The sequence below is a fragment of the Branchiostoma lanceolatum genome, chromosome 3 (genome assembly GCF_035083965.1).
Source record: "Branchiostoma lanceolatum isolate klBraLanc5 chromosome 3, klBraLanc5.hap2, whole genome shotgun sequence".
NCBI lineage: Eukaryota > Metazoa > Chordata > Leptocardii > Amphioxiformes > Branchiostomatidae > Branchiostoma > Branchiostoma lanceolatum.
The window spans coordinates 3,831,236-3,852,695 of record NC_089724.1 but is presented as its reverse complement, the minus strand read 5'-3'; the positions used below and the strand labels follow the sequence as shown (position 1 = coordinate 3,852,695).

The window sequence follows — 21,460 nt, the reverse complement described above, 5'->3', positions numbered from 1 at the left end:
ATGACAACCCGCTGCCCCTACGGCGTCGAGAAGGCCATGGGACTACCTTTGTCTTATCAAACATTGTTTTCATGTATGTTGCACTCTTAAGTTAAAATAAGTTATTAACTTGTGTGCAGTGCAACATTGTCCTTGTCTGTCCAAAATCAAATTGAACATAAAAATGGAATCGTCCTTCCGCAAGAAAGCAGCACAGCTGCAGAATTGTCAGCTGTCACAACAAGTGACTGACAGGTGGACCGGCGGAACAAAACGGGCCGGATTAGCGGCTTAGCCGCGTCCGGGGATCATCCATCATACAGGGAGGAGATGTCAACAACAGTTTCACCTCAGGGGCTTCTCTCCGAACTGAGTGTCGCTATTATCTTGTCTTTCTTCCACTCCACCACGGATGTTTTTTCTTGTGGCAATCTGAAATGAAAGTCAAGCGTCGTACGTTTTCTTTGTGACATCTTAAAATCGTGTTTAGCAATATCACATTTCATCCAAAATATGTTTTACCGCAAGCACGCGACACGCAGTGATTTTAAGATAAGCATATCGGTGCAAGATACTGTAGAAAAAAACACGGAAATATGGCTTAAACCTTGAATACCCTGTACTGGCGTTACGGTATGTGAAGGAAAGGTTTACTGTGGATTCAAGCGATGGTTAAGGGTCTGATATTTCCTGCGATAGAGTTCGCAACTTGCCTTTGCTATTGAAAAGTGTGTTGTACACTTTTATGGGAACGGAAGCAGCCGCGACTGACGTCATACCAAAGCAAAAGGTTACTGTGCCAACTGATAGCGTGCAAGCCGAGGATCAGGACTAAAATCAGGGATTCAACCCGCAAGCTTATGGTTGGGGACTGAGGTACAAGATCATAGACCACAAATCCATGTTCATAACACTAAATCTCATGTTTTGATCAACTGGAATTTTCCGATAGTACGGGAAGTCGGAAATTACTCATCTATTATAATACAATGAGAAAAGAATTATTAGGACCTGTACGAGAGATTCCACTTTAGATGAGGTGTCGACGTCCTTGGTGCTGAAGTAACTATCTGATATGATATCACCGAGAATATCTGTGCGTGTGTGTGTTGGTACACGCACACACGTGCTTGTGAGTAAGTGTTTATGTGTGAGTGAGTTTGAGCGTGTGCGTTTATTTGTGTGTGTGTGTGTGTGCGTGTGTGAGTGAGTGAGTGAGTGAGTGAGTGAGTGAGTGAGTGAGTGAGTGAGTGAGTGAGTGAGTGAGTGAGTGGATGAATGAGCAGCCCTGGTATGTTTTTCCTGCCCTACGATATTTTCAACGATGATACGACATTCAGGATTTATAACAAGATCGACCATGAAAGACATTCAGCCCGCTTCACACCCTGTCTTTGACCCAGAAGCAGACAGCTGAATCCCAGCTCCAGACAGTCCGACCCTTCCCTCAGCGCATTCTCTATAACAACATATCGACCACATTGATCACCCGGACAAACAGCTAATCCCGACCTGTACCGAGCGCCGCCCGGATTGATCGTAGCCGGACCGTAACGGTGACCCCTGCGTCCTCGGGGACCCTGCGACCCCGGCCCGCCCACTCTCCTGTCGCACATCGATCAGACTCCGTCCGATGTAAATTAAAGGCTAATTTCTACCGTTCACTTGGGGTCTGGTTTTATTAGTGCAGATGTGGTTCAGAAGGGCGATATTTTGTCCGGGAAAGAAGCAGCATTCATATCATAAAGTTGAGTTAACGTGCAATTTCCGAATCAAAACCTGAAGTAAGCATATCATATTTTAGATTGTCCTTTGTGAAGTAATTAACAACCCACCGCTTATGTGACTTCGCGTTTTAACGGGTATGTTACCATTTAACTTTGCTTTAGAATGATTTCTATCAACACAAATGGACTTCATATTATGATACGGTTTCAAGTGATGACAAGTATGCTTGATGCTGACGCACTAAGTGACTCACTGCTTCAGACACCATAATGTCAATCATGAATAACATGATTGCATGTAAACATAAGTGTAGATATAATGCAGCGTTCCGCCGTAATACATTTCAAATTTTCGAAGTACATCGTATGCTAGAGTCTAAAAACTGACGACCATTTGGGGGTGGGGGTGGGAATCTCATACTTTTCTGCCAAAGTCAATGCAAAAATTAAGAGTGACCCACTTTCATAGAGCGATAATGAAAACTGTAAATGACTCATATGTATAATCATGTAAAATCGTTTGACAACAGTAGATGGAATCTTGTGTTGCAGCGATTCAAATGATGTGACCTGATGACATTTTGTTCGTGTACGTATCATATCAAATACCCACACGAACGCGTAAAACAGAAGCAAAACTACTAGATTCCGGTTCAGATCGATCAATTCGAATAGCCCACTTACATATGTGAGAACACTATCGTACTTTTAATTACCGTTTTCAGACATGTAATCTTTATTACTTCATACCAAATTAGGCGCGCCGAAACAGTTAACAGGTCGCCCAACTGTTACCATTAATATGCAGTAAATCTTGGAGAATACACTTAGGGGCAAGTCAGGCGTACGCTTCCTTATTGAACTTCCTTTCCGTAATTAGGTTTCACAGCATGGAGTCCTGGTTGTTAGTTTAAGGTCCATAAGTCTCATTTGATAACAGTCAATAAATTAGTGCCGGTCGGACTATAAAGCACCTATTTGCCATACCCCGTCGGATTCATAAGACTGATGATAATACTGTGAATGCTTCATAAGAGCTCTGCATACCAGATGGCTAAGAATTCAAACTTTTTTTGTGAAAGTTGACGTGAATTGTTGAGTCTTTTGTCAGGGTTTTCTGTATTTCCAGAGGGCATACCTTCAAAAGTATGCTATCGTATATCACCATCCCATGCCGAATGTAAAATTGTATAAACATTTTCCACGGATGTTTAAGGTTGATGATTACCAAATGATTATTGGTACGGTTGACCACTTGTATTTAATTTGCTTTCGGATATCATAAATAAGACTTACCAGTCCGTATGGTGCACCTGCTTTACCAATGATGTCATACCGATATGTCTTACTGTTGATATCGTGCAAATTGCTCCGCTTGGAAGACTTCAATTTTCGTCTGCAGATGTCGACAAAAACATTAACGTTTTGATGTATATCTCGGTATCTTCCAATCAATTATTTGTGTGATATTCAAAGATCTGAAAGACGGCACGCCGTGGGTAGACGCGGGACGGCGTCGGCTGGGCGAGGTGGTAGTCAGGACAAAGCGGCGTCAGGTAGGCGTATAACCGGCAGGCTTTGTACTCAAAATAAAACGTACGAATCCAATTTGATGTAGAGAATTCATAAATTCAATAAATAGCTGCTTCATGCTTTGCTAAGATAGCAAGTAGCTAACACCTTAAAGTTCACTGTTGCTATGTCTCGTTCGAAAGTTCCAGGAGAGAACGTTAGAACAGGAAATATACCATAGAGCCTCGTTCGAACAGACTTCGGGGAATTCGAACGTTCGAAATCGTGTTCGAAAGTTCCATACATCGCCGAGACGGAGGTGGTAGACAGGGCAGGGTGGCGTCAGTAAGACGTCTAACCAGCAGGCTTCCAGGCAACGCGTCGTAAAATTTCGAACCGATTTAATGATCCTGCCGGTTGCCATATTGGCGAGGTCAAAAGTTTATGCGAAACTGTAATGAAGTACAAATACACTGGGATGATCTTGCTCGGTGTCACTGACGAAAGGTAGTGGAACGTGTGGATACCACCCGAATCCATCCAGTTGATTAAGTTACTGTTATCTTTCCCACTGGAATGATGTTATCTGAAAAGTAACAGATTGAAACATTTCGCACATGTATTTGTTTTTCAAGCCACCAATACGCAAGTGATAGTGCTAAACACATGATGATATGAAGAGGAATTCGTAACACAAACCTGAATACGTGAAATTCTCACATGCTTCAGAACATCTTTCCCAACGGGTTGTATGAGCTGTGACATGTATATATGCTGGTAACCTTGTTTCCAAGTAGATACTGTTAAACAAAGAGATCCACGTGCAATATGTCATTTGTGCAATTAACTAATCACATTTAACGTATGCGTTTGTGGATCATTTTTCCGATACACAGTCTCGCCACTGCGCCGCTACACATACACAGAGACAGCGGCGCTGGTAGCGTTCCGGGGTGGCTCGGCGCCGGGGTGTGTCCATGGGACCCCCCGGGGCGAGTCACCTCCAACTCGGGGACCTGGTGCCGCGCTTACTCAAGGGAAACGGGGCAGAAAAATTAGCTTTCGAATTCCAATTATCGCATCGTGATGGATACGCGGCCTCGCACCGGGAATACGGGACAAAAGCACCGCTGGGACTCCCGTGTTTTGATTAAAAAATCAGCGTGGTTTCCACCACATTTCACTGTGTTTGTGTTGATTTTCTATCAGACACTGTTTCGAGTTATATTTGATGCTGCGGTCAATGGCCGATAGTTTGTCAACCCTAGAGTGAAATTGTCATCCACTGTTTAACATGAAAAAAGAAGTGTATTTTAAAGGGACCGAAAGCAATATTAGGGCCCGAAAATAGGATTTCGAAAGTTAATTTATTTAGTCATTTCTACACATAATAAGTTCAAACAACACTATCACAATGTATAGCGACGTCCATGATGCAAAAATACGACGTCGTTGTGATGTGAGAACTCACTAAAGATAGTCGAATACGGGACAATAGCACCGCTAGGAATCCCGTGTTTTGATTAAAAAAAGCAGCGTGGTTTCTACGACATTTCACCATGTTTGTGTTGATTTTATTTTTAGCGTTAGCTTTCTATTGGACACTGACAATTAGTTCCAGTTATGATCCTGGGGGCAATGGTCGATAGTTTGTCAACCCTGAAGCAACATAGTCATCCACTGTTTAACATGAAAAAAGTTATATTTTTCAAAAATAGACATGGAAAAAGCCCGAAACATGAAATCCTCCGAAACTGTGCTCACCCACTAGCCCTCTCAGAGTAAAGAGCAAAAATCAGAAGCCATCACCAGCACGGAAGTCTGTTTCAGGTGTATTAGCAGGCTCATGCGCCATACGCAAACTTTCTGAAAACAAGCAGGAAAATGGCATGGTTATACTTAAATCCATAAGCTGACAAATGAACATTTATCCATTCATTCATTCATTCATTCTCACTCACTCACTCACTCACTCACTCACTCACTCACTCACTCTCGACGATTGCTCTTGATATCACAGATAGCCGTCTCCGTTCACAGAAGTTTGACGTCTATTTTCGTCCACACAACTTTACTGCCCCAACTTTTCCCCACCTCCGGTACAGTAGCTGCTAAGGCCGACCCAGACCTGTACAAATATCACCCGTAATTGATCATTCATTCATTCTGTCAATCAATCACTCACTCACTCGCTCACTCAGTCACGCACTCATTTGAGTATTTTCCATTCATTTCATATTGATAATCATTCCAGCGATCGCAGACACCAGTGCCCGTTTGCAAGAGTCTATTTTCGTCCACACAACTTTACGGCCCCAACTTTTCCCCACCTCCGGTACCGTGGGTGCTAAGGCCGCCCCAAACCTGTGCAAATATCAACTGTAATTGATCATTCATTCATTCATTCATTCATTCATTCACTCACTCACTCGCTCATTTATGTACTGTTTTCAATTCATTCCATACAGATAACTATTCTTGCGATCACAGAAATCCGCAGAAGTTTGACGTCTATTTTCGTCCACACAACTTTACGGCCCCAACTTTTCCACACCTCCGGTACCGCGGGTGCTAAGGCCGCCCCAAACCTGTGCAAATATCAACTGTAATTGATCATTTATTCATTCATTCATTCACTCATTCATTCATTCACTCACTCACTCGCTCATTTATGTACTGTTTTCAATTCATTCCATACAGATAACTATTCTTGCGATCACAGAAATCCGCAGAAGTTTGACGTCTATTTTCGTCCACACAACTTTACTACCTAAACTTTTCCCCACCTCCGGTACCGCGGGTGCTAAGGCCGCCCCAAACCTGTGCAAATATCACCCGTAATTGAACCAAAAGAGCCAATCTTCTCTACCATCACCGCGGGTCCTTCGGGTGCTCAACCCGCGCTGGAGATGCGTCTCCCGCTCGGCAATCTCCGTCCATCTTCGTTAGCTCGACAGTTTCCCATCAGCTCGCTGTAATGTTTTCATTACCGACATGTTTTATTCCCACTTCGGGTCTGAAAACAGTTTTAGTGTTGATGCGACGAGATGATTGTTTTTGCACGGCGAAGTTGTAAAGTACCGAAGGTGCTCGATCTGGTCCGGTGTCGCACTTGTCTCAGTTAACACGCCCGCTCCGACCGTAATCAGGTCTCATCTGCGCTGGAATTGGTTGGAACTGGAGTTCATTCTCTTCCCCGCAAGTTCAAAACAGAACTTTGTTTTCCGTCTGTTTCGTAGATGAGACAAACTCTTCAATTAGGGCAGGTTGCTCATCGTCACGTAGAACACTACAGGTGGTACCATTGCCTGTTATAGGCCACAGAATGCAAGTAAACTTGGAGTTTTGGGACTTTGATCATGACTTGCACCAGGTCTTGATGAGTATTGGGGGTTGAAATTGCTTCAATTGGCTTAAGACGTCTCTGGGTCCATAATCTGTAAGGTCAAAGGGCATGTGTTACACCATGAGAACGTACATGCAAAAAGCTGCATATAAGACGCCATGTAGAGCAACGTTTGTTTGTTTGCATTGCATACCCGGTAAAACGCCTAATATAACGCACCCACCAGGTTTGTACTGAAAGGTACAAGCTGCATATTCGAGCAGATTCATTTGATCCACTCACGTCGGTAAGGTCCCCTACTCTTTTCGATAAGTGTGGTGGGTTATTTTACGTTGCTCTCTTCTCTCTCGGCACCTCCATTGATAGGAGGGACGTCCCTAACCAACCCTATCCGAAGCCTGGTACTCATTTCCACCCGAGTGAAGTGAGGAAAGTCGTTTAGAGTGCCTTTCCCTTTCCCAAGGGCACATCGTGGGCGGGACAATTCAGGGGTCCCCGGATTCGAACCCAGGACCTCTGGGTTCTAGGCCAAACACCCTGCCATTGCGCCACCGCGCCACCACGTCAGTGAATGTGTCGCTCCAGGAGTGAAAGACAAACCGGCAAATACCAGAAACGAGAACACGACATCAGCAAAGCAAAGGCACGTGTGAAATGGAGGTTCTTTTAATCATTCGTGTATCATGATTTAAGTTTGATGATTTAGCGGACCATACCCTGCATTCGACCTTATAAATCCATGACCCTAAACTATACCGTTAGTGGTGGTCGCTGTTTCTAAAGACCGAGACACTTTGCCATTGTTGTTACTGGCTGTCATTTTTGCGACTACGTCTTTCTCTCTTATCGTCCTTTAACTCAACCCACGACTCCATCACCTGACGTGATAAACGTGTCTCTTCAGTGACGGGTAATCATATTTTAATCTGGGCGCCCTCAGGGTGAGGAGTTCGGCGTCTCTCTGCTCGATCAGCGCGAGTCTCTCCCTCTCTCCGCACTCCCGCACCAACTCCATCTTCCGCCCCGCCCCGTAATAGAGCTTTCCGAAAACGACTCTGCGGTAATTGCCAATTTCGGAGCGGTGCAGCCGGCCCCGCGGCGTGGTCGGGGTAGGACTCTCCTCACGGTCCGGGGCAGCGTCGTCCCGCCACAACTCTTCATTACGGCCCGACATGTTGACATCATCGGTGATTACGTCTGTGCTTCCGGCACCGCGGGGCCCCTCATTCCCGTTTTACGAGCTCGGGACCGCCGCGCCGTAATTTGTTGTCATATTTTATATCCCCGAAGGTGAGCGCGGATGTGTCTGTCCGATATTCAATTGGCGATGAGGGATAACAGCGCCCCCCTCCTGCCGTTTTGTACCGCCTACACAGCGCAGGAAATGAAGAAATGGTTTCTCAATAAAAGGTTACATTTCAGCCAGAGGCAAAATTGTCCAGTATGGACATTGGAACACAGCCAATCATCATCGCCCTGATCCGCTCGTTAAACATCGGCTGCAAAACTGACGTATCCTGGTAGAAACTTGCTAGTTTCACAAATACGCCACAAAACGTTTTGCAATCAAAATAAAACGTCTAAATCCAAGTTGATTTTGAGAATTCATACATTCAATAGATACTTTCTTATATTTGTAAAATGGCGACTAGCTAACATCTAAAAGTTCACCGTTGCCATGCCTCGTTCGAAAGTTCTAGGAGAGAACGTTAGAAGGATAGAGCCTTATTCGAACAGACTTCGTGGAACTTGAACGTTCGAAATTGTGTTCGAAAGTCCGGATCCCCCACATATCGAATAACACTTAAAACAAATACAGGAGATAAATGGTACTGGTATAACGTTACTTTCTGTACAGCAATACTTAGTACACAGAAGCCAATAAATGTACTTTTTAAAGTGGCCATGGTTAACTTGCAAACCCTTAACAGTAGGTTAACACGACCAGGAAAGACGGACATCCACACATTTATCCCTCGAACTTATTGCTTCGGTACCAGTGCAGTTCCATGCCAACCCGAGCCACTAGTCTACCCCTTGGCTTACCCCCAAGAAGTACTGCAGAAGTGCTCGAAGCTTCACCCGTCTGCAAAATCAAAATTTATCTCCGCATAACTTCCTAACGTTGTCAACAGACTTTCGGAAGAGTCGTAAAAACGGACCCTGTCGAAGTTTGTGGTCATCACCGGAGGAAAGTTATGGCCCCGGAGGCGTAAAACCGAAAATAGATGACTGAAATGAGGCTCATTCCGGCCGTTGAGGTGGTTATGGCGGCGGCCATTGTGAGTGAATTATGATGGGGAGATAATAGACCAGGTAGGGCGGTCCGGTGGAAACGGTGGTGCGGTGTAATGGGCCCGGACCTGCCGCATAGGGCAGCGGATGTCATCAACTCCGCGCCGGATATCGGGCCAATACGGAGGAAAATGCACCCCATCAAGGCTGTGGAGAAAACATCAAAGCTATGCAGCACGTAGGTTTATTTGGAATCGTCGGAAACATTTGGGAAAGCGGACAATGAGGACAATACGTCTATTGGTCGCAACTTAAAAGTCTTGTCTTGACTTTTGACTTGACCGATGGGGAGCCATTTCATCACTTCAAACTGTTCTTGAAGGTTGAAATGTCTTATCTTAGAGTTTGTGACATCGTCCTGTCGCTCCGTCTGCTAGCCAAGAGATCATGTGACATGTGCACTGTCTTGAATCCAAGAAACAGTGACGTATATAATCTTTTCTTCTCTATTAATAACTTAGGACGAGTCAACTTGACATACTTTCTAATGGAGCACAGTAACTGGCGACTAAAGCATGGTATAAGTTTTATCCCTAATGCCAATGACCATCACCAATGCCATAGTCTCAAGATCCAAACCCGGGACGCTCAGTTCGTAAGAAAAGATCAGCAACATCTAGGTTATTGACCGGGCCTTTTTCTCATACATGTTTGATGGTCTAAACCTCTGTTACCAATGTAAAACCTGCAGAGACGTGATTCGTCAGTTCCAGTTGATTGACAGGGCCATTGCACGACAAGAATTATGTCCGTGAGATAATAGAACGCAGCACGGTGAAAGCGGGAGGGGTATAATGGACACCACTGTTCCGGAAAGTGTCGAAGGTGATGCCATTTCACATTCCAATGTCTTTTCGGACATCTGATCCCGTCGTTTGGTCGTTTCCCGACGTGCACGTGACATACAAATTTGTCTGAAGAATGTTCTTTGGGACGTGATCTATCTATAAGTTGCCATTGAATCGAAGCTGAACCAAACGTACTTGTACATGGTTAGACGATAATTCTAAGTTCAATAGTTTTGTCCAAACCAAAAAAAAATCTTACCTCACGGTGGATGAAAAGGTGATGTTTCAGTAAGTGATACTACAAAGGCCCATAACCCCACTTCACTTGACATTACTTCACATCACTTTTGGCATTGATGGAAGCAATGAACATGAATCTTATAAGAATGTAAATGACGTTGTCATCCATTAATCTGCTTCGCAAGGCATGTTCAGCTCATCTGCATCCTCAGTACCGTTGCCGTCTGGAGGATATGTTGAATGAGATTTGTCTTCTCCTGATATATGGTAGCCTGTTATGTTCCTTTGATCTGCCCAGTTACTAACGCTTCTTACATCTTTACTCTCCAAGCTGGGGATGGGTTCCGGCTGTTTTTTTACTTGTTTTTAGGCGTTTTTGTCGGGCTTTCTACTTTGTCATTTTTTGTTGTCTCTTCAAAGTTTCAGAGACTACCTTACATTGGCATTGCTGAGTAACCTCAAAATCCTAACTGTTACCTAAAGTAAGCAATCAAGTAATCATGGAATGACATAAACCTCACATACTCATTGATTCTGAAAAACATCGAATGTAATAGAATTTCTATGATCATGACTTCTAATATTGACTGATTGAAGTGCGTGTACGTTTTCAGTAAAAAAAGGCTCACACACTTAAATGTCTAGTTTGGAAGGAGACACTATCAAATCGCAATCCTTACGCAAATCTCATCTTAATTTGTTGAGCTCGAAAACATACGTTTTATGGTTCAACGTAGAGCGTCATCTTCTCGACGACCCATAGATGTTTACATTACAGGAATGTAGAAATATCACAAAGATTTTCAGATCGATTTCTTGTGACCCAAGGCGCCTTAAAGTCCCTCTATCCAGTCTTGCACACCTTGTGTTCAGGTGCAAGCAGGCGGCTAGAAGTCTGTGATCAGCTTTCTCCAGGTGACGATCCACCAGATCCTTATAATCCTCTTAACACTGCTCTTCCTCTCCGCCCTGACACCGGCCCTGTTAACGTAAGAGCATCACCGCAGCTTTCACTACTTAGTCCCGCGGACCCGGGGGACAGGAAGGATGATCTGGACTTTCAACGTCTTGGCGCCACCTTGAGAAAGGGTGTGCAGACTGTACGGTGTCCTCAAGACTCACGGCCCAGACTCTATGGATTGCCACCTTTGCTCTCAAGGAATTTATCGCCATGTTTGGAGTGATGGAGGAAAGAGTAGGGGGAGAGAAGTCGGGAGGATAATCCAGACTTTCAACGGATTAGCGCCTTCTTGCGCAAGACTGGACAAAGATAGAGGATCTGACCGCTGAAACTGTCACATTGCCGCTACTCAACGTACGGGCTTTCTCGTACGAGCAATACTTATTCTTATCGATAACCTTTATTATAGATTCATACCCTACCGGGCTACGTGCAGGCACTGAGATACAAAAGTCATAATAAAGTACATATGGTGGATTGTTTGCCGATGTTTTCACTAGTTATGGGTCATTTGTATTTTGTAATGTCGTTGTTTTCTTTATCAATATTCGTCCCTTTGTTCTTTAATCTTAAAGGAAGTCTTAGCGTAAATTAGCAGAAGTTCTACAACCTCGATGGTATTTTACGTAAAACACTACCTCCAGATGCATGTGCTAAAGACTGTTTTTTTTTATTCATCTGTAAGTTTTGATAGACTGGCCAAAAAAAAATCATTTCAACTTACAATTTCAACCTACTGTCATCACATTCTTCAAGGGTTTTGAGGACAAGATTCCCGTGAAAGAAGTACTGCCAGAATAGCTGGGGTTTCACCTTTCATTTTCAGGGGGTTTGCCAGGCAAAATGAAGAGGAAATCCGCAAAGCTGCGTACAGAGCCCCGGCACAGACTTCTCCGGCTTTCCGTGAGAGCAAACGGACAGGACGGTGCGGCGAGACATACAACCTGAAGGCTGGAAGCATCCACCTTCATTTTCAAGGGTTTTGCTGTGAAAATGACAAGGAAAAAACGGGCGAGGGAGTATAAGCTTTGAAACGTTACCTTGAAATGCAAAGAAATGAATTCTAGCTAAGACATATGGCAACTTTCATCTTCACAGCATTGCCTCCCACGATTCTATGAAAATGAAAAGTATGAAGAGCTACGTCCGACTTTAAGGGGCTTAGCACCACCTCAGGTGTGGACCTTAAGACGAAACGCCTCACCAAGGGTGAAGGTCTGGAGGATTGTCACCTGGTTCTTAAGGATTACTCTGCTTGAGAGTCGGGAAAGAACCGGGAAGAAGACTTATGTTTGCTTTCAAATGCTTCTGTAGCTACCCGCCGAACAAAAAAGACACGATATATTGATGATATCCGCGTACTATCCGTGATATACGTGTTCTATCCGTGATATACGTGTACTATCAAAAAGGCAAGAGCCTCTATGTTAATTACATAACCATGTACCTGGGCCGATTCTATTTCTATTTACCTTTATATGTTTAAATAAAGTTGCAGAAGACCTTAAGAAAATAGATTATTTTTGCCATGCTATTAGAACATCTAATTTTTTTGTTCCTATGCTTTCTTGGCAATAGACTAGTTAAAGCCTGGGGATTACGTTCGAAATTTTAGACATGCAAGGGAAAAGGCCTTAAAAGAGTTCAAAGTTCATGTGTGCAGGCCTGGAGCAAATCAAACTCAGAGTCATGGAAGATCTTCAATGACATGACAGTGTTATGAATTTCTGCCGATATAAAGGATGGCTACCGAACCGACCAGAGCAGCATATAAGCTAACTTAATCTGATTCCAAGAACTTGATTTACAGCATTTAACCTTGACCTCTAACCTTCTCAATCCGATTTTGAGTTCACATATTTCGAGTTTTCTGTTGAGATAAATTAATATATGTTGTGAATTTCAGTTACTGTATTTGAAAAGTAGTGCTGTATTACTAATGGATATCAAAGAAAACCAAGTCAAAGAAAATCTTCTCTTTGGCGATTAGGCACGGACAACTTGCACAAAAGGACGCCATGTTTTGACCAGTAGCTCATATGCATCCCTCAGTCGGTGGAAGCCGTGTACCACCGGGTTCACACGATAATTAGGGGGATAAACAACAGAAGAAAATAGGATTATGGTTTTGTCGGTGTTCCGAGGGATTTTCTGCATTATCACCGACAAGTCGGTATCACACAGGTCAGCGGAGCTGTAGACAAAGGATCACTCCGCTTGGATAAGCGCCTTTTTTACAGACTTCTCCTAAATAAATTCGAACTCCTTCAGCCACATCAATCCTGCTTCTGGCATTTTCTGTGATCTGAAATTATCAATTTGTCCCATGGTCCTATCCTATACTGCAATTGTTGGCGTAAGGGTTAGGGTGCTCAGAGCACAGGGGTTCTGGGTTCGAATATCCCCCCTGAATTTCCCGCCACCGATGCCGTGCCTTAAGGCACTTTACATGACTTTGCTTACTCCATCCAGGTGTAAAAAAATGGTAGCTGACTTCCGCTGGTCGGGGTGAGGTAAAGGCAGATGAAGAGGGGGGGGGGCGTCCACCTTCCAATACCGTGCCCTAGACACAGTGGATAACAACCCCCTGTCCCGAAAGCATCAAAAAGGCTATGGGACTACCTGTTTTTACCATTTATACTGCGATGACATCTAGCAATGCTATAAGATTGACCGAGTACTTCATAATAGTCATCCTCATCATCATGTCAAGTTCTCATAAAATGCTTTACATTCACTAAGAACGGTGCATCACAGTTTATTTGCTCAATGAAGTATTTTTTCTCATTTCTACGTATACGGTGTGTACTTCGTCCACCCGTTGATCCGTCGGTGCCCACAGACCGTCACAGGTTGCAAGTTCCATCAATCACGCCAGCACCGCGGTGACGGCCTGTCAACTCTACCCCTGATCAATCTCTCTCCGATTCTGCTTCTCTTAAAACGGACCTGAATCCGGGTATGGCGATTAGATGCTGCCAAATATATGTTCGTGTCAGTGAATCAAACATTTTCATAGTTTTCCCATGCTTTTTCCACGATGCCGGTTCTATCATCATCATCATCCTTCATCCTCTATCGTTGCAGAGGTGTAGCATTAACGAAATATGCTCGCTAGCAAGTTAGTAACGTTTCATTTCGTCTCTCATTTTACATTTCTCTCTTTCATACAGGTTGCCAGTGATATAACAAGTTCTGTTGCCCGTCTAGAACACCCTCGTCAGTTTGACCCACTGTACGTATCTGACGTATCAGCGAATCGGAAAGCTGTCTTATCCATCATGCAGCGCGCGCTATGGAGTGGGTACTTCGGACACGCCTGGGGGAGCAAATAGGATTGGGGGGGGGGGGGGAGAACCAATCTCAGTTGTTGGCAAGGCCACTCAAAGTTTTTTTCTGTATGACATTTTTGTGAGAGCGCGAAAAAAATGTAGCTCTGAAACGTGTTCATCTAGAAAGAAACGAGTAACTAACATGACGATATGGTACCTCAATGTAGCTTACAGCCTATGCAAAAGCAGCCACCCTCAGTCCCAAGCCACATTAAAAAGTCCTGTCAATTTTCGCATAGCTAACTCCGCCCTGTCCTCCTCTGAGCAACCACCTGGCCTCAGCAACTAATGTTTGTCCTCAGTGCTTCGAGTGGTTGATGAATCCATGTTTTACAGTGATAACTTTGGGTTTTCTCTTTGACTGTTTGGTTGATTAAAGTCTGCTGTTATCGTTTCGCTGAGGTTTGTGCTTCTTCAGTAACCTGTAAAAATCACATGCCATCTACGATGTTAAGTAAAATGGTTAGCCCGGCTGTTTTTGGCAGCGTCACTTTCATGAGGGGAGTGAGGGCGCCAAACCTCTGCAAGTAAAAGAACCCAACACACTTATGAAGAAGAGTAGGGGTGACCCGATGTGCTTGGCCAAAAATATGCCAGCCTTAGAAAAGCCGTATTGCACTATAGCTAACGAAAAAGTGCCATGCTTCGTCCCCAGTCTGAGATTCGACCGCTTTACCTTACACTTTCATACGCCGGTTTGCATTACACATTGATGTCGCTAGGTGACACTGCTGCATGTGCGTGCATTTGTATCCCCTCGTCCACGTGTGACTCGTCGTAGTGTTGTGGAACGTCGTCGTGATTCGTGAACACAGCTTTAACAACTGCCATGTAGGCTATGGTTACGGAGGGGTTGGTTTGTCTGTGGGTTGGTTATCTTTACAGTATCATGAAGGACTTCAATAATCATTGGTGGTATGTTACAAAGGTGTTGTCATAACTTTAAGGAGAAGTGACTGAACTTTGCAACAGGTATGAACTCGGACAATCCAGAAAGTTTTCTGCTTTATTTGTACATCGTGTAAGAAATGGGACCATGTCTTATCGAGACGGAATAACATTTTAACATGATCAGTCATGAGACCCTGGTGTGACGATATATGCGTTGATTGCTCTTGGTTCTGATTGAAAGGAGCGGCTCTATAAAGGAGACCGAAAACCTACATTAACATGTGCCGCCGGCGCGACTAATCACTTACAAGTCATGTGGGATATAATAACTGCATAGTACTTCGTCGGTCCCATAGTGTAGTGGTGAACACGTTGGACTTTGAATCCAAAGACCTGAGTTCGAATCTCGGTGGGACCTAAAAAATACTTTTTACTGGCCACTGAGGTTGATGTTAATCTAAGGGTTGGCCAAGGAGCTTTTAAACTTTCGTCTTCTTTATTGTATGTTTGTCCTAAGTGCAATAAAGATGATTTTAACTCTCTGTGCAATGTGTCCGTGGTGATCCTTGCAAAAACCCCTTTGTTGTGAAACTATTTTGGTCATATTTTCGGGACGGTAACAGTTTTTGAGCTCAGGAAGAAGTGTTCCGCGGTAGGCCATTGGGGTGTGTGTACAAGACATATTCTGTAGTCAGTCAACACGAAATACAACGAGCTATCAGGAGCCTCAAACTCTTTTATTACAAGCCGTTGACATCATTACATTTGATCTAATATTCGGTGGCGCGAAATGTTATTAGAACACAGCAAGTAATTTTTATGAATGACATCAGCGCGCTCATTAATTTTCGCTTGATTTCTAAAAAAAAACAAGAAATTTCATTGCCCTCCGACGGTGGTCAACATGCCAAAAATTTGCTCTTTTCTGCATTTGTTGTAGTTAGTCTATTGAGATGTATATACATTTACAAGGACATGTTAACTGTTGAATCAAGGAGGTTTTATATTTTATATGAAACCTCATTGGTTGAATACAGGAATAAAAGACCTGTTGGTCGTGATATCATATTTTGTCGCCTCAATTCTTGTTTAACAAGATTAATGATCTCATAATTTGAAAATATAGGAATCTTGTTTTTTTGCCTGCCTTGTTTTTTTCCTACCTATTTCATTAGTTTTGGAGTCTGCGGAGGATGTCATTAATAAAATCTACTTGCTGTGACCTTAGAACACATTACACAGCCAATGTTACAATACACGAGTCACAGACCACCAAACAGCTTGCGTCAGCGGGTGACGTAGCCTATATTCGAACAGGTTCTAACTGTGCACATACATTCGAACGCATCGAACGTCTATCGAACATTTTAGAACGCGTTCGAATGTTGACGGATATGACGCATGTCTCTCCCCTGTGACGCAGGCAGTTTGGTGGTCTGTGAAAGTGTGAACTGTATTGATGACGACTTCCGGTCTCGGCCTACTTGGTCAAATTTTCGTCGTCATTGTCGATATTCTGTAAACAGAAAAAAGTAACAAATTCGACGTCAGGTATGTATTTGAATGGTCAAGTTGTCTATTGCTCTTTACCATCTTAACCGTCAGCTGGCAACCTAGCAACCAATTGCAAGCAACCGATCAACCAAGCAACAGCCAGCTAAGCAAGCAACTGGCCAGCATATACCATACCTTCGAACCACATGAATGTGTCGCTAGACTTTTCACTCCTTAGATCATTAGTAAAAGATGAGGTGTTGATGACGACATATCTTACCTCCTCCATCCTTTTAAAGAGGCCCTTGGCCCGGCGGAACCACTCATCCTTGGAGATCTTTCCGTCCGCTGGAAGATCAGAACATGGAACAAAATTATATCTGACATATACAACAAGAAGATCTGTGTATTGGTTCTTTGTACGCAACCAAAGACTTGATACCTAGCCGACGTTTAGGTGACCGTCTGTAACCTTCCTCAGTGCAACTCTATCAGGCTCATCCTCTTGTAACGTACATGATGTTCAGTAGGTTGATATATGCATAATAAGTGTAATTAGTAGCTAGACCATATGGAGGAGGAGCTTACATAGATAAGCTGGGATTGGCTGGTGAGAGCAGTCAATCAGATAGTTAGTCATTGTTACCAGAGTTGAGCATGGAAGATGTACTTGTCTAAGAAGTTAGTTGGAGTTGCGGTCCTCGGACCAAGGTATGTTCACCTATTACTCTTAGTTAGCTCTTACGTTATAGATTGTATCCTAATAGTTAGTCCATATAGACCCTGTGTTGTAACCCTAGACCTGATATACCTACTAGCATCTATCTATGTACATCGTATGCTCAACCTGTTATCCTAGACCTGTATATGTTAGTATTGAGTATTGTATGGATCAATAAATGCACGACTCACAGATAGCAATCAAACTGGTTTGGCTCTGAGTTCATATATCGCTAAGATAGAAGCTAAGATACCAAACACCCGCAAACTCTATTCGTTACACTCTGACCGAAGCCAGTTTGGGACCGCATCCTTCACATTGCAGCAGCGACACCTAGCTGCAGTGCGAAGTAGAACTAGTATTGCCTCACGGAAGGTGACAGATGGTCACCGAAACGTCACTTTGTGTTCAAAGAATGTTGTCATCCAGTGATTTACCAACCTAACGTTAACGAAACTATTTACGGGGGAAGGGCCAAGGCCGGACTAACACAATAGAAGGTTGAAGGAAAACATCAGACGAATACCAATTCAAAATTAGGTTCAAATGGTAACATACGAAACGTCAAATGACAGAATATCAAAAAGCAGCAAAAATGATACCTACCGTCTTTGTCCACCTTGTCGAAAAAGCTGTTGAACTGTTTTTCTCCAATCCCCTCTTCGTCCCCATCTCCAACCAGCTTTAAACCAAAACAGACAAAGCAATAAAGAACATAATGGTTATTCAGGGTTTAGAGAAACATGGTCGATGATAAAAGAGACAGCTCACAGGGAGTCCTTTCGTGGCGTTTTGCATGTACGCAGTAAGAGGTGTGGCTTTTTTCACTGGACTCGTCGCCTTACATCGATGTGCTTTATCAAAACTTATGTCTTCTTGTTATTGGCCAAGGAATCTAACTACGTTTCTTAAAGAAGGGAAGGAATAGATTCTTAGGGCGGGCCTAAATTTGGTTTACGAGTTGTGCGAAAAACAAACAAACAAAAACAAGACATTACTCACGACGAGGTTAATTGCCTCACGGAATTCCTCCTTCTCCAGGAATCCGCTCCCGTTCGTGTCCAGCTTGTTCCAGGCCTTTTCGATAGCCTTCTTCATGTCCTCCTGACAACAAAAAACAACAGTAATATGCCTGGGTACTTCCTGGAATTCTTAACTGGTATTAGGTTCGTCCATGAGATGACGCCAAAGAATAAAGCCCCAAAATCTACATGGCAACCAACTTCCGGGTTAAACCATCCAACATGGCTGCCAACACGTCATGGTCACGTGAGTGCAAAACAATCTTACCTCTCCCTCCATGAGACTCTGCAGCGTGAGTTTTATCTTTGATGTCGGCACCGTCCTCACCCTCTTCTTTTCTTCACCGGACATGTTGGAGTCTTTTTTTCCCTAGTCGCTTCGAGTTCTATGGGTAAGGAATTCGAAAGGAAAGGAAAGTGATCTCGATCCAGTTTAGCTTACTGAAGAGATATTCTTCCACTGGTTGTGACAGAGAGGACGGACACTATGTATAGTATTTACAGATTCATTGTGCCGGGAAAACTCCCTTGGCTGTTTTCAACAAGCACAATGAACAATGGATCACGGCTTAACGTCCCGTCCTAAGGACTGCGACCCTTTCCGTTAGCGTGCATGTCGGGTGAGTGACACAGCCGGAATCGAACTCACGACTTCTAGTTCCAGAGGCAAGATTGCTAACCACTGGACTGCGCACTCTACAAGATGGGTTTAATAGAGGTAGAATAATCTTAAATAGGGGGCAATGTCTTTAGCGTTATTCTAACACCATCAATACTATGGGATATAAAAAGAGTTGGCCCTATGGCCCCTTGCGACTGCCAGGGTATTTTTGGACCTGTTGATATATTTGCAAACGTTACGGCCTAGTCTGTCACGCTCTGTGTAACGTAAATTCTTCCGCTGTCCGAGGCTGTATACTAGCCCCTCCCCGGAAAGGGGGCGGCGGGTATTGGGCTGGCCGCTGTAAACATTTTGTACCTTGGAGACCTGATTTCGTTACAAATCTTGTCTATTTCCCATCAAAATGATGTCCCATTTGTAATGATCATGAATATGTGCGACGAGGCGCAAGTAGCAAGGTTGATTATGTGGGTGGGTCTCGGGCAAAAAAAAGAAGCGTGCCCAAATCCACCACTCTGCCTGTATTTTGGTAACTTAGTCTCTACCAGTATAGCTATTGTCCCTAGCCCGATCTCCGCAGCCGACTCTTTTTGACCAATGTCTACCATTTTTCCAGCGATCAACGTAGCCAGGTAGAGGCTAGTAAGAACTGTAAAGCTTACAGCAGACAGGTTTCTCGAAAGAGCCCATTGTGTCGTGGAGATGACACTATGATACTATGGACAATACAACGTCCTTGATATGATTAAGCGCCTGAAGGGTTGGTGGGACTGTTAACAAGGACCCTAGGCCTGTTGGATTCTAGTGTGGGATTTGGTGTCTTCAAAGCTTAGAGGTATAGAAAATATCGTTATCCGTATTCTACTTCGAATTGAACAAGGCTATAAGATTGCAATTTGGTTGACGTAGCAACAATCTATAAACAGCTTAAGAAAGAAAAATAACAATTACAAATTCCAGAGTTAGGTGTTTTAGAAATTTCGCTTAGTTCTTACTGTCACCAAGCACGACAGAGGCATCCTTGTTATATACCAATGAACTTTATTACACATTTATGCCCAAAATGGATTTAAAAAAACGCTTAGTTAGATCTTAGATTTATGCAAATGTTGGGTGGTGCGATGTAACATAACCAGAGGCAATGCGTGCCTGCGAAGCTGCTGCACGCTGTTATACCGGTTGAGCAACACAGGTGTTGGCTTGTTTTGAGTCCCCAAACCCGTGAAAATATAGTTGAATACCTTTATTTCATATCATTAAGATGAGACTTACTATCTAGCTACAATATGGGAATGAATTAATCGTAATTGTTTTGGGGTACTTTTCTGCGTTTTTTTCAACATTGAAAACACGAACGGCTAGTTACTAGTACCGTTTCCTTGCAAGTCATTGACCCACACATACGTACACACTGTGTGGTAGATCATCAGAAACACGTTGTATCAATAAGACGTGGTCTGCGACAAGTAAAACAAAGAAACAAACAAACAAACAAACAAACAAAAAAAGCTCTCACCTGTAGCACTCAGAGGTCTCCCTATCAACTGTGTAGAGGCCGGAAAACAAGTAGCTCACTACACCTCAGGCGTTACAGCTACCAATCAGATAACCCCATGTCATCTTCTATTGTGACGTCAACGTCTTCGACCAATCACAAGCCTTGTAGTTCAGCTATATCAGATTTGACATCAACCTTGTTTGCAACAGGAAAAACACTGTGCAAAGCTCCATCCCAACCCTTATGTTATCACCAGACGTCATTCTAACCAATGGGTGGTTTAAAGCTCAAGCCCCTGTCATACATTCAGGACTTTGCTCTTGACTACATGACTACTCCCAACCAAGGAGGTTGATCCCAACCCAGGTCGGTGGTGGGTCGAGAGTAGCCTGGAATCCATCCCACTATCACCCCGACCAATCGAATCACGTGAATCGCATTGAAACTCAGATTCTTATCAGCCATTTCCCGACAAATCGCTTTCTAACTTGCGTTAACGACTACATCTGACCAAACAAACTCGCCAGTGAGATGGTGGAAGGTGTCAGCGTCCAAAAGGAGTTTTCAGATTGACAATTATGGCACTTTGGAAGTGACTGAATCCGCCCGCGATTTAACGTTTAGAGAAAAGTAGTAGAAACCAGACATTAAATCGCGGGCGGATTCAATCACTTCCAAAGTGCCAAAATTGTCAATCTGAAAACGTCTTTTGGACGCTGACACCTTCCACCATCTCACTGGCGAGTTTGTTTGGTCAGATGTAGTCGTTAACGCAAGTTAGATTTAGCGATTTGTCGGGTCATGGCTGATACGAATCTGAGTTTCAATGCGATTCACGTGATTCGATTGGTCGGGGTGACTATATCACAAGTGATTAATCTGATCGTATCTAAGCAAAATATGACTTTCTTGAGTTCGGCTTTTCAAAATTTACACTAGTCGGCTGGCGCAGACAACTTTAATTCTAAAGACTAGTACTAGGCATCCTCGTCGACCAACTCCCAACCACAGATGACCCTGCTCATGACTAAC

General features: G+C 43.6%; 1 protein-coding gene and 1 non-coding gene across 2 annotated transcripts; one reads left to right on the top strand and one right to left on the bottom strand.

Moving 5' to 3' along the window:
- The first annotated feature begins 15,417 nt into the window (after positions 1-15,417).
- Positions 15,418-15,489, top strand: Trnaq-uug (transfer RNA glutamine (anticodon UUG)). Its single transcript has one exon. It is a non-coding gene; the product is annotated as a tRNA-Gln (tRNA).
- A 300-nt stretch (positions 15,490-15,789) lies between these two features.
- LOC136429762 (parvalbumin alpha-like) lies at positions 15,790-20,518 on the bottom strand. Its single transcript, XM_066419722.1, has 6 exons — positions 20,447-20,518; positions 18,577-18,694; positions 18,289-18,390; positions 17,893-17,968; positions 16,846-16,913; positions 15,790-16,587 (listed from the first exon to the last, which is right to left on the bottom strand). Exons 2-6 carry the CDS (start codon positions 18,658-18,660, stop codon positions 16,552-16,554), a joined length of 366 nt encoding a protein of 121 aa, XP_066275819.1. The 5' UTR covers positions 18,661-18,694; positions 20,447-20,518; the 3' UTR covers positions 15,790-16,551.
- Between the last annotated feature and the right edge of the window lie 942 nt (positions 20,519-21,460).

Bases quoted from the DNA above. Each gene is read 5' to 3' on its own strand.
- LOC136429762 (XM_066419722.1), bottom strand. From the start codon at position 18,660: ATGTCCGGTGAAGAAAAGAAGAGGGTGAGGACGGTGCCGACATCAAAG. The intron at 17,969-18,288 runs GTGAGTAATGTC...TTTGGTTTAAAG, and splicing joins GTGAGGCAATTAACCTCGTC to CTGGTTGGAGATGGGGACGA. The intron at 16,914-17,892 runs GTAGGTATCATT...CTGATCTTCCAG, and splicing joins CGACAAGGTGGACAAAGACG to CGGACGGAAAGATCTCCAAG.